Here is a 13,608-nt window from a genome sequence, read left to right on the forward strand (position 1 = left end):
TGTTCGATTAAATTCTGTGTGTGTGTGTGTGTGTGTGTGCATGTGTGTGTGTATTCCAGGGAAATCCTAGCTGTCTTGATAGCCCTTAATTTCAAGTTTTGTCTCTCTAGCCAAATCAAAGAGCTAAAAGTTCTAAGCTGATCTGTTCTGTTCAGTCACTATTGCTGTGCTGTCAAACAGCAAATATATCAAGGGGAAAAAGTGGCCAAAGAATAATGTAGAACTCATCTCATTTTCATTATTTTCGGGAAACTGTTACATCAAATTCTAGCTATCTGGTTTGCTGTGCTTTCTTCACTATCTGTGTGTTTTTATTAAAAAATGCATTTTATAGTTGTCTTTATGGTGGTGGATATTTTGATATCAATTAAACAACAAAGGAAGCATCAGAAGTCTGTATTTCTGTTTTACTCCTTATACTCTACTATAATTATTTTGTGTCTGTTTTCTCTAATGTAAGTTCCCTAAAACTATAAATCACTGTATTCTTAATTGCTAAATCAATGCTTAAAATATAAACCAGGTTCTCTTAATATTTACCAAGTATTTGTAGAATAGAATCCATTGTATATAGTCTTTTTTAGTCCATGTGTAGGTATTTTGATAGTTGCCCTGCTCCATGAGTTTTGCAGTTTAAGTACATTTATTTCAGATCAAGCTATAAATGTTCAAATTTTATATCCACTTGGGATAGCATCACTGTGTTTAATACATTAAGTTAAATATGTCCTGGATACCTTGATAACTGTATCATGCATAGTGGCATTTTTTCTGTGCATCTGACTGTATATACATCATAGGTGACTTAATGTTGAAATAATTTTTGTATGTATAGCTTTCTGTCCAAAATATGTTTTAATAACCTTTGTCTTTGGTGTTGCTATGAAAACTTATATAACCAACTTATTGAGGTCTTCTGAACTTAATGGAGAATTAACATAAAAAGGTTTTGTTCATCCAGTTAAGCTTCTATTGCTTTATGATGAATATCATAAATGATGATGATTATCATATGATGAATATCATGCAGTGGCATGATCACAGCTGACTGCAGCTTCAACCTCCTGGGGCTTAGCTTAGCTGATCCCCCCACCTCAGCCTGTGGAGTAATTGGGACTAGAAGCGTGCCACAGCCCGCACAGCTAATTTTTATATTTTTTTGTAGAGACGGGGTTTCACCATGTTGCCCAGACTGGTATCAAACTCCTGAGCTCAAGCGATCTGTCTGCCCCAGCCTCCCAAAGTGCTGTGATTACTGGTGTAAGCCACCATGCCCAGCCTATTTTCCTACTTCTTAACAACTTTTCAAGTAGATTCTATGACTTTCCAAACAGTTTCAGTTATTTAAATAGTTCAACCTAATATAAAACATTTAATATCCAGATTAAAAGACATCCTCTCCTGAGACGCAGGGAAGATAAGCCCCACTAGGGTGACACTGTGGGAGTCGGAGGATGGTAAGAAAGGGAGTAGTGTGGCCTGTTGTTTTATTCCATCTCTTTATCTCTTCTGTGTTTCTAGTGATGGGGACATGGGGGAGATATAAAGAAGACTAGTCTACATGTTTTAACTGGGCATAGTTGCAACCTTAGTCTTGTTACTCGTTACTTCTTTTTGGGATAACGCCAACTGGCCTTAGGTGTAAGTTAAGGGCTAGATGTGTAAATAATGACTTTTATGGTTAGGAAGTATAAATAATTTTTGTTGTTTTTCATAGGCATTTTATTGGCTCAATTCCCTGGCTTAGGAAATCTGGATGCTTATCTGTATCTTCCACCTGCCTTAACTCCTTTCAGCAGCAATCTAGTCGGAAGATATGTGCTGCTGATGCACAACTCTCTTGAGGTCAAAAATCCTGTGAGATGCTGCTAACCAAGTTATTTTCTTTTGGCGTGCTTTATAGCCACAAGAAAACAAAATATCCTAAAAGTGCTGAAGAGTAGATGTGCAGCTCTTCCTCTGCTTATTCTTCTTTAAGTCCTATCACTTCTAGGTTTCCTTTTCCCCGATCAGGTATGGGAGCAAGAGCAGGTTGCCAAATCTGCTGCCTAAATGTATATTTAAGTAGAGAATGAGAAACCAGTCTTCAATTTTCCTGAGAAGACATTCTAGGGAGTACACACACACACACACATACACACGCCATTTAAATATAAATATATGGGGTTTGTTTGTGTGTATTTTGTAGTGGGATATACACTACACAACACCTGTATTATAAGGTGCAAAAAGTAATTTATAATGAAATATTTGACATTCTATATGAAAATGCTCAGGTTTAACTACACTGAAGGAAATTATGAAGCTACCAGATGCTTGCATTTATACAAAGAATGACTGTATATTAGAAAGCCCACATAAATCAAGAGATATAAGTGTGTCTTATCAGTGACTCCAGTACCATGAGCAACATTGTAGTTGGTGATATGGCTAGGTAAAATGGTGTAAAACATTTTGTAAAATTCAGAACAAAATAAATACCATCTTCCTGTGTTTTATTTTTCAGAAATTCCTGGCAAACACAAAAATACTTCGTGGTTACATGTAAAGAAACTTATCTTCTAGGTTCAGACTATAAGGCATACTGTTTTATACTGTTTTACCTGTAAGAATGCAAGACAGGATATTCAAAATCTTGTTAAATATGGGACAATTTTTCATCGCATGTGACTGCTTTATGAAGTTCTAGGACTTCATCCAGTAAACACTATTACTAATAATCTCAATTTTTGTGATGAACACAAACAGCTGCCCAGAAATTTTCAAAATAATTTACAGGAGACATGGTGTTCTCATTGAGAACCACTGGTGAACATTGTTCAGTAAAATTTACTGAAATGATAGAAATGTTGTTCTGCATTGCCCATTTTTGTAATCTCTGGCCACAAGTGGCTGTTCTGTACTTGAAATGTGATTAGTGTGCTTATGAAATATTTTTATTTCATTTAAATGCAATTAATTTCTATTTAAATTTAAACAGCCATATGTTTCTACTAGCTATAGTATTAGCTCAGCCTTAAGAATCTACTTATCCCTATGCACCTTTTCATCCATATATATCTACATGTAACCTGGGAAGGTTGTCAAGTGGTGTTTGACATTTCCTTGTTATTTAAGGCCTCAGAAGTATCTAAACTCAAGCTTGGCATCTATCTTTGGGTCAAGGACTTCTGCTGTATAGTCTAGGGAAACTGGAATGTGTTAATCATACTTATTTCAAAGTCTATGTGTGATATGGGCCTGGAGTTTTCCTTCTTGGGACATGTTTATAAGCTCTACCATTTAATAACTATAGCCTTTCTGTTAACTAGATCAAGATTTTATTTTTCTCAATTTTATAACCTGTAACATTATTTTCATTTTTATTTACTTTTGAAAAATTGATTTCCTACTGACCTTTTCCTGATTCATGGATTATTTTGAAATGTTACCTAATATCTAAATATTTGGGGATTTTTAAAGATATATTTTTTGTTAATTTCTATTTTAACTTCATTGTGGTCAGAGAATATACTTATATTATTTCAACCTTATATAAGCATGATACAATAATCAAAACCAGGAAGATAATATTGATATGTTACTACCAGTGAATACTTGGCCCCACTTCCCAATTGTCTCAATAACATATTCACAGAAGGATGATTCAGTTCAGAAATAATACTACATTTTTGTTGCTTCACTGGTGAATTTCAAAAAATATAGAAGAAAGAACTACTATAAGTCTTACACAAATTCTTTCAAAGAAATGGAGAAAGGATACTCCACTCATTTTATTAAACCAGCAAAATCCTGATAACTAAACCAGACAGGGATATTACTAGAAGAAAAATTATACACTCATATCTCTCATGAATGTATCAGTTGAAGGAAACAGTTGGTACATTTATGAGAAGTGATTATTTGCAGATAAAAACGTTGTCTCCCTGAATAAACTTTCAGAAGATCTTCATAGAGGCTGCTCTGCCTATGGAGTAGCCATTCTTTTATTCCTTTGTTTTCTTAAAAACAACAACAACAACAACAACAAAAAACACTAGCTTTCACAATAAAAGAAAATATTCATAGAAATTCGAGTAGTTAGATAAAAAGTAATCTGTATATGGGCAAGGACCAGAAGACGGTCCAAAAACAACCAGTTGTGTAAGAGTGCTCACCTAGGTGGTTGCTTTCTTTCTTGGAATTGTACGTATGTCATTTACGAACAATAATATACTCGGTTGAATGAAATATTTAAATTTGAAGTAAAATTTATATAACATAAAATAAAGAAAAAAATTATGTATGATAACTTCAATATCTGAATAAGTGAGACTATTTCTCTTTTTTAAGGCCTATTCTGTGACAGTAAGCAAACCTATAAAACTCTACAGGATTAGAGTTTTTAATTGACCTAAATTAATTTTAATATACAAAAGTGACCGAAAATCTACATAATCTGCTAAAGGTATCTTAGTTAAATTAGAATAGTGTGTCCAAGAAAGCATGGTTAAAATCAATTAGAAAGAAAATATTTTTTAAATCTATTGTAGTTTATCTTTTCTCACTGATATACCAATTACCCACCTCTACATTTGGCTCTCCTAATTATTGCCTTTGCTACTTGGAATTTGAATGTGGAAACTTCATTGATCACACTGCTTTTCTCTTTTTAAAATTTTAAATTTTTCTACCTGTTTCTATTTTCTGGATGGTCTTTAAATTGCCCTGAACCTCTATTCTTTCTATATACTGACTCCCACTGGGAGAATATCTACTTATATCCTGTGGAGCAACTTAAAGCAAAGTTCTTAGAATAACAGCACAGAAAGAAACCTTGCAAAAATAATCCAGTGCCATCTCTACCTGCCTTCACACACACATATATATGTGTGTGTGTGTGTGTGTGTGTGTGATTTGCCGTGGCAGTACATGGTTTTCCCATGCATTGTTATGCTATTGCAAAAAAGAAATCTTTAATCTCCATGTGTATTGATGAATTAAACATAGTCTGTGCTTACTTTCAAGATGTTATTTAGAGTCTGGAATGACAATTCTCTGTTAGTTTTATTTTTCTAGTTTTAAATTAAAATATAATATTTTAGTTTTTGAACATCACTCATATCTTGCAATTGAATAAACTTTGGATTGAGAAAATGATAGTACTAAGAAAGATTACTTAGTCATTTCCAAGAAGTGAATATTTATGTAATATTACTCGTAAGTATCGTTGATACTATGAATCAAAGCAACAATGAGTCATTATTAAGAAGCAATTACAGATTTCTGGGTTTTTTTATCAATTATATTTTAAAGCATGTCACCAGTCGTGATTTCAAAATTAATACGAAATATTTTAGTCTACTTTCCGGTTTACTCATCTTTGTGGGTTGGTGCTGCAGAGTCAAGGATCAGATCAAATAGCAAGTCAAGTTTACAAAATGGTAAACAGAATAACTCAAAAAGATTTGTCAGAGCTTTCAAATACATATTTAACAATTATTAACTAAGTATCATCTATATTCGTAGCAGTATTGGACTTACTGATGTGATTCTTCTTTTGTCTCATTCTGGGTGCACTTGCTGTATGCACATCATAAAATACTTCAGTGTCTCTCGTTCTATGTAACTCATGCCAAAATGCCAAAGTTAATGTTTTTCTAACGTATATGTTTATCTTATAATTGGCTAAGAAACGTTGATATCAGGAAACCAAGACAGTTAACTTATATCTATAACCTTCGACATCATAAATGTAGAAAACATTTATACTCTAAAGAAAATTGTCCCAGGAACAATTTCTCTCTCAATGTAGACAATGTTCAGCTTTGAGTATGTAAAATAAAAGTAGGCACTTGACATTTGCTGATTTATCAGTTTAACTGAAAAAAAAAAGTCTTATTATATAAGAATGGTATATTGTTTATATCAGTTATAATCACTTATAAGTGATAATCAATATACTTACAAATGGAACTAATAAATCTATTGTCTTGTTTTTAATTGACTTTCATAAAAATCATTCTGTTAATCTAACTATAATTAGCTTAATTTTATATTTATTGGCTATAATTCATAGCTAGTCAGAAACAAATTAGAAACAGTTAAAGCAACTCATCTCAGAAGTCATCAGTCTACGTTACATTGTAAAACCTTCCATAAACCGTATGACCTACTTTTATTTAAGATATCTAATTGATGGCTAGCAAAGGAATTGCATTTTCAAGTATTGTGTAGATCTAGAAACATAGTTTTGTATACTAAAATTAAATCTGTGTTATTAAATATGTATGCCATATAATAAAATTTTTGCTTGAGGAAAAACAAACTATGTAAGTGTCGTGTGTTTTATTAAGTGTATTTTTAATTGCAAGGGGTAAAAATATTATTCTAAAATTTGATAGACATTGTTTTGCAAAATGCTTCACATTTTTCACTGAAGTTTGGTAGCTTGAGGGCTCTGTCAGATTGAAAAATGCCAAGATCTGGAGACTGAGACTGAGTAGATATTCAGTCTGGCAGACTTGTGTGTGTATTAAAAGAGTAAGTACACCTTGCCTGGTCAATCACAGCGTTGCAATTATGAGTGAGAAGTACTCTGTCATGTAGGAAACATGGATGAAGTTTGAAAAAGATAACTGAGCATCAATGACTAAAAACATGCCACAATAACAGAAACTTTCAGTCTACAAGGTCATTTTTCTGCATTATCTAATGTGCTTTATCTCTATATAATTATCTGTGACTGATCTGCAAAATGTAAAGATTGTTTTTATAATGGCTACATTTTCACATTTCATAATAAAATATGTTTTATGATTGAAATGGTAAGATGTAAGTAGTTATTAAGATTTCTTTAAAAATAAGATTTATTTAAAACAATGTCTAATCATATCTTTGACCATTCTTTTTGTTGGTATTTTGCAGTGAGGCCCACAGTAATTGAAACTGATGTTTATGTAAACAGCATTGGACCAGTTGATCCAATTAATATGGTGAGTAAGAAATATTAAAAATAATTATCTGCCATTGAGATCTCTCAAGTGTATATCTCCAAAATAGAATTTGTATATGAGTAATTTTTTATACTTAATTCTGAATGAATTCAGATCAACATGTACAATTAGTTTGTGCCAGGTATTGGCAACTGGAGCTAAACTACACCTGTATCTAAGAATCTGTGTCTTGTTATTCCAATGTGCTGTGTTTGGTAGAACTATGCAAGGGCATAACAGATTATCATCTGATCCAGCAAGAAGAGGTCCCTGAAGAAATCTGGAAAGAAAAAATCAGAAAGCCTGAGGGGAAAGTAGTCAATCAGAGAGAGAAAACAAAGGACTTACTGGCAGAGAAAGCAGCATGCATAAAGTCACAGAGGAATGAAACAGCCTCATAAGATCAGGGGAACTTCCAGCAATTTGATGTTACTGGAATACAAAGTGCAAAGTAAGAAATTGAGGCAACAGGGATATTGAAGGATCTTATTAAGGACAGTCTTGTAAGCCATCGTAATAGGAAGCTTCTAAATTGTATTATGTATAAATTATATCCCTTGGGATAAGAGAAATGACAGGAAATATTTTACCAGGGGAGTTTCAAAGGCAGATTTACATTGCTTAATACATTTCTCTTATAGTAATATAGAAGATGGAGGTAAGAGTCCAAGTTAGGGTTACAGAGACCCATTACAGTTTATTGTATTAGTCTGGACAAGAGATCTTCAAGGGCTTACTTACTGCAGTTGTAATCAAGCTGGAGATGACAATAATACATTTAAAAAAATAGGTAATTTTTTGAGAATTTGGTGACTTATTATGTGTAACCTGGCTCCAAGGTGTAGAAATGAAGATACTTTGAAGATGGTAGAGTTATTATCCGAAGTAGGAATAAGTGTAGGCTTATGTGCCCCAAATCCTCATGGTGCATTCGGGAGGAACTGTCCAGCAGCATTTTGCCTTATAGATCTGCTATCAGGGAAGATGTTAGCACAAAATATAGATGTAGATGAGAAAGAGAAAGAAGACAAGAAGAATATAATAAAGCTTAAGACATCAAGAATGTGTGAGATGATCTAAGAGAAGATTCAGATTAAGACGATCGCAGATCTGAGGACCAGATGGTGTAATGAGATGAATGTATATGAAATATAGTTGCCAGAAAGAGAAGCACAGAAAGGGGACATATTCAGAAAAGTCAGAAGGGTAGGAGCAAAAATGAGAGAAGATGGTGTTACAAAATCTGAGAGAGTAAAGACGATAAAGAAGGAGGGAATCATAATGAATTACAAATGCACATGAGAATACAATAAAATGGATTAGATTGTGATAACTGGCATTGGCAAGTAGGTGGTGTTAATTATCTTTGTTAGGAGAAATTCAGTTGGAATGGCGAAGGCAGGAAAGGGATAACAACTGGATTGTACATCCCTCCTTCATCTTCAAAAGTGGCCTCATGTCCAAACTTTTTGCCATGGAGCCCTGAGAATATATATGGTTCTTGCAGGGATAGTCATATAGTCAAATGCTGGTTTCTGGGAGCTAGGGAGTGAGTGGGAATGTAGATTTAATTTTATAAACTACTATTTTGAGAAACATGGCTTAGAAGATGAGATAAGAGTATGGGGGTAGAGAAGGTAGAGGAGAGAAGAAGAGAAATAAGGAAGGGAGAGAGAATATGAGAAAATATCAAGACAGAACAATTTAGAATAAAAATTGAGAATGTGTGATATTCATTCTTTATGTTATATACATAGAATAAATAGTATTTTACTACTAATGAAGAACAAAATTAACAATGCCAATATAAGCAACAGGCATTATTTTAAAAAAGACTTTACAATGTTCAGTTCCAAACGCTAATGATCCCATTTCTGTGAGTCAGACTACTGAGTCCTGTTGAATGCATTCAATAACGTCTTGTACTCCTCTCCTTCGCTTTTGCCTTTGGTATTAGTTGGCTAGGGTTGCCACAATAAAGTAGCACAGACTGGTGGCTTAAACAACAACAATCTATTTCTTGCAGATATTGAGGCCAGAGGTCCAAGATCAAAGCCTTGGCTGGTTTGGTTTCTTCTTAGGTCTATCTCATTGGCTTGCAGACAGCTGCTTTCTCACCATGTCCTCACATGGTCTTTTCTCTGTGTCTGTGCGTCCCTGGTGTCTCTTTGTGTATCTAACTTTTCTCTTCTTATCACAAGTCATATTGTATTAGGGACCACCCTAAAAGCCGCATGTTGACTTTAAAGGCCCTGCCTTTAAATGTAGTCACATTCTGAAGTTCTTGGGATTAAGTCTTCAACATATGAATTTAGGGGGTAACACCATTCAGCCCGTAAGACATCTAAAGATAGTTCTCAAGTATTTTGCTGATTTTCTTCTTCATTTTAGCTATTCAATATGACAACAGTCAAGTCTTCTCTTTATTACAGGTTTTATTGCTTTACAGCTGGGGAACCTTTCTGGTATGCCTAATGGTTACCTATGTCTGCTCACTCCTCTGGTGTGACAGTCACACTCAGTTTTTCTCTTACTTGATGCAATCTTCACATGACTCTCATTAACTTTTACAGCTGTCTGCACTGATTATTGTAGTGACAACATTTTAGCCATGCCATAAGTGACATCTTTGTCACCTTAGTACAAGCAAATATGAACTGGCTGTGGATAAAATTGAATTTGAGAGGATAAAGTAATGTTCCAAAAGATTGACCTAGAAGTTAGTCTTAAATTAGGGGCTAACATTCAGGGAAAAGTCGAGGCTGGGGCCAAATCTTTGTCAGGAATTTGCCAAACTTCTGTGAGATGGGGAAAACAGCCTTAAAGTGAAAAGAGAAGAACAAAGAAACAAATAGCAGACCTTAGGGAACGCATGTATTTAAGGACCTGAAAGACGAAGCTGAGATAGTAAATGAAACATCAAGGTTGACAAGAAAGTGACAAAACAATGCTGTGGAAACTAAGGGAAGAGGCAGTTTCAACAAATCTTTTTAGTATTAGTTCTACCCAAAACAAATTAGTATATAATCAATTGATTTTTACAAACAGAAAACTTTTAATATATATGTGTAATACGTTGCATTTTTTAACAATATGCAAATATCAGATTTCATAAAGTAATACATTGCTAAAATGTTATTTTTTTTGGTGGAATATTGTAATGTTTAGTTTCTAAGTAACCAACGCCTAGAGAAAATAAGACTGAGCATATGGGAAAATCTGCATTTTCCTGAATTGTATATTTTTTGTTTGGGGATTATGTTTTCAATTTGCATGAATACATTAAATAAAAACATGGTCATTAAAGTAAAGAGAAACAAGATTCAAGGATGTATTAGTATTCTAGAAACACTTTGACAAGAATGACTATCAACAGGCTTCTACAATGATCTTCCTATATAAAAGATTAATGTATTAATGATTTAGTTTCCCCAGTGGAGCAAATTACACACTTATACCCTTCAACAGTGATCATTTTAAAAAAAACTTAATTAAATAAAATTACTATTGAAACTAGTGATACTAAAACAGGTGAAAATAGATAAATAAAAGAACCCCACGGAACACTTGATAATGTTTATTAAAAAGAAAAGCATTGTAATACTAGGGATGAATAAGAAATAGGTTATGTAGAAGATTATTTTAACTAAACAATGCAGGGAAATTAGAATTCACTTTTCATAAAATGAGCAAAATTGTTTTGAATGTGAGTGTAATCGAGGAAGCAGATTTAAGCATAATTAAGAAAGCAAGAGGGTGTCACTGCCTTAAGTACTCATGTAATTTAATTTACTAGTAAGAAACAAAATTAATATATTAGTTTAATTTTTTAAGTTAGCCAAAATTTGTTTTGCTGCAAAATGGGTGTTTCTTTTTAAACTTAGATACATAAAATAGCATTTCCATAGATTTCTGAATAATGCTTAAAATCACATTATTCTACAATGGAATATGCTTTTCTTTTTACAGTCAAAATGAGTAACAGATGAACTAATGAAGATGGGGAAAATAGAGTAACTTGGAAAGAAGCTGTTCAATTTTATATATGGTTTGATTAAAACTATCTTCAATATAAGCAGAACAAAAATATGCAATCAGAATTGAAGTGAAGAATATGTTACTAGAGATTATTAGATAAAATAGTTATAACCTCGTAACTTTTCAGATTTGGGGGAGATTATGTATCTTTACTCTTCTGAGTAAATATCTCACGATGTTGGCTGCCCTCTGACTAGCAAGTACAACACTCAAGGGCCATGGCAATTCTTTAAAGCCAAATCAAAATCAGTAAGAGCTCCAGGAAATTCAAGATGATATTATGGGTATCTAACAGGAGGCTACAGCATAAGATTAGTAAGTACAAAAGTAGCTACAACTAAAAATTCCAGGTATAATTTGGACATGAATGTAATTATAGGAACTGGTATACCCTTATATAATCCAATATTAAGAGATGACTAATATGGATACTTTGAAAGTACGGGACAAGGAACAACTAATAAAAACTACTTAGATCCCAGTTCTCACCTGCAGAAGTTAATTTAAATATTTTCTAACTGCAAGAGTGATATGTCACACAGTCCTAGAATATACTTCTGAAACTGGATAGAATCTTCCTGCTGGGAATTGAAACAGGACAGGATCTTCCTACTGGAAATTCTGATTTGTCTTAGTAATGGAGACAGGGCTGAGGAACAAGGGCACCAGCTACGAAGACGACAATTTAAAAAGGAGCTGGGAAGTCACCTGGGCTGTGCTTCAAAATAACTGCCTGCTGGAGAGGACTACAAGAGGGTGAGCAGTAGGCAAAGAGGATCAGGCAAACTTAGCAAATGACAGAATGCTTTCTTTCTGGCCTGCGCAGAAATATGTAACAGGAATGTCCATTTTCCGAATTTTTTTAACAGAAAACAAAAATCTAATTGCTCTCTACACAAGGAAAAAATATCTTTTGAAACAAAAATGTATGTAGAGCTACAGAAGTCACAATTATTATTTATTATAGAATGTAAATAAGGGATTTTTCTCAGTAATAATCATTTTTCATTCATTTAAGTGAAATGGTCAAGTATCCAACCTTAATGTTAAATTGAGCTTAGAATCTCTAAAAATTATCAAAATAATTTTATTTCTTAATTCAAATACAATTATATATATATTTCATTGTTTTATTTGTCTGTCATATATTTATTTACCATTTATTATAGTGACAATTGGTTCATTGTTAAAAAAGATATCGGAAAAGATATGTCATCCTTTCTTCAGAAGAGCATAAAACCTAGCAGGGAAGATGACTAAAAATGCAAATTAGACCAAGACAGAAGGGAAAAGGCAGGAAAAATCCTGTGTACGAATCTATACATATTTTAAATTGTAAATGGTGATCCTAATGCTATTTTCTTCTAAAAATGTTTTCCATAAAAAGAATTTTTTATTATAAAAGTAATACATACTCAATCTGGGAAAATTAGAAATTTAACTTAGATAAAAGAAAAAATTTAAAATATACTGAAATATTATATCTAGTGGTCACCATTGTTATGATCGTAACTTTATGTACATAGTTTTACCCAATGCTTTTTTAACCTCACTATTTTATAATATTATGTTTTTCTATGTGTTATACTGTGTCATTACTTTTAAAAAATTAATTAAATGTTGCATATTATTTAGTAATGAATTATTTTACATGTGGAATATTTCCAATTTGCTGTAATTGAGTAATATTATTATTAAATATTTTAGCTACCATTATTATTTCTTCAGGCTATGTGTATACATACCCTAGACCTCTCATAGATTTTGGTCAAATATTGAAAGTGAAAATTTTGAATTTTTAGAAAACAAATTCAAAAATTGTTTGAATTTTTTGACACTTCAAGATAGATACCTCAAGGTAGACAGTCTTGAATTGGTTACTATTTTTTTTAGTTTTTTATGGGTTAGCAATCATAGAATGTTGTAGAATGTACTGCTTGATAATTCTGTCCTCAGAGTAGGTTTGTGGCCAATGTTCTGACAGAATGAATGTCTAGTTTACTTCAGCTCATGACTATCATAAATGTACTTAAAACTTGGCTTTTGGCCTTTAACCGGCTGCTCCAAGTCACTATTCCAAATCTCACATGTTATAGCTGATTCAAACGTACTCTTATGATTCCTAATTTTTTACACCTTTATTTACACATTTATTAATCAGAGAAGAGTGACTTTGCTAATAATATAAAAACACACATAATAATATAAAAACATATATATCTAAGAAAAAGTACATACATATCTAAGAAAAAGTAATTTAGCATACACACACACACACACACACACACAGACAAATTAATATGACCTAAGGCACATTTAGGCAGTTCATATTTTTTCATGTTAGGAGATTACATTGTAAAATTGTGTAGAGCTACATATATTATTTGCACGTTGAATTTTGAAAATGCTGGCTGGGCACAGTGGCTCACGCCTGTATTCCTAGCACTTCAGGAGGCCGAAGCAGAAGGATCACTTGCGCTCAGGAGTTCAAAACCAGCCTGGGCAACAGAGTGAGCTCTTGCCTCTAATTTTTTAAAATAAAATTTTAAGTAAAATTTTAAAATAAAATGTTAAAAATAAAACTAGAAATTAAAAA

The 13,608-nt window shown here is 32.8% G+C and overlaps 1 protein-coding gene across 2 annotated transcripts in view; it reads left to right on the forward strand.

The window, feature by feature from the left end:
* GABRG1 (gamma-aminobutyric acid type A receptor gamma1 subunit) overlaps positions 1-13,608 on the forward strand; it is an 83,154-nt gene that overhangs the window by 34,862 nt on the left and 34,684 nt on the right. For both annotated transcript variants that reach the window (XM_025386043.1, XM_025386044.1), the window contains exon 3: positions 6,907-6,974. In XM_025386043.1, coding sequence (XP_025241828.1) covers positions 6,907-6,974 — 68 coding nt within the window. The remainder of the gene's footprint in view (positions 1-6,906; positions 6,975-13,608) is intronic.

This window comes from Theropithecus gelada, chromosome 5 (genome assembly GCF_003255815.1).
Source record: "Theropithecus gelada isolate Dixy chromosome 5, Tgel_1.0, whole genome shotgun sequence".
NCBI classification, from domain to species: Eukaryota; Metazoa; Chordata; class Mammalia; order Primates; family Cercopithecidae; genus Theropithecus; species Theropithecus gelada.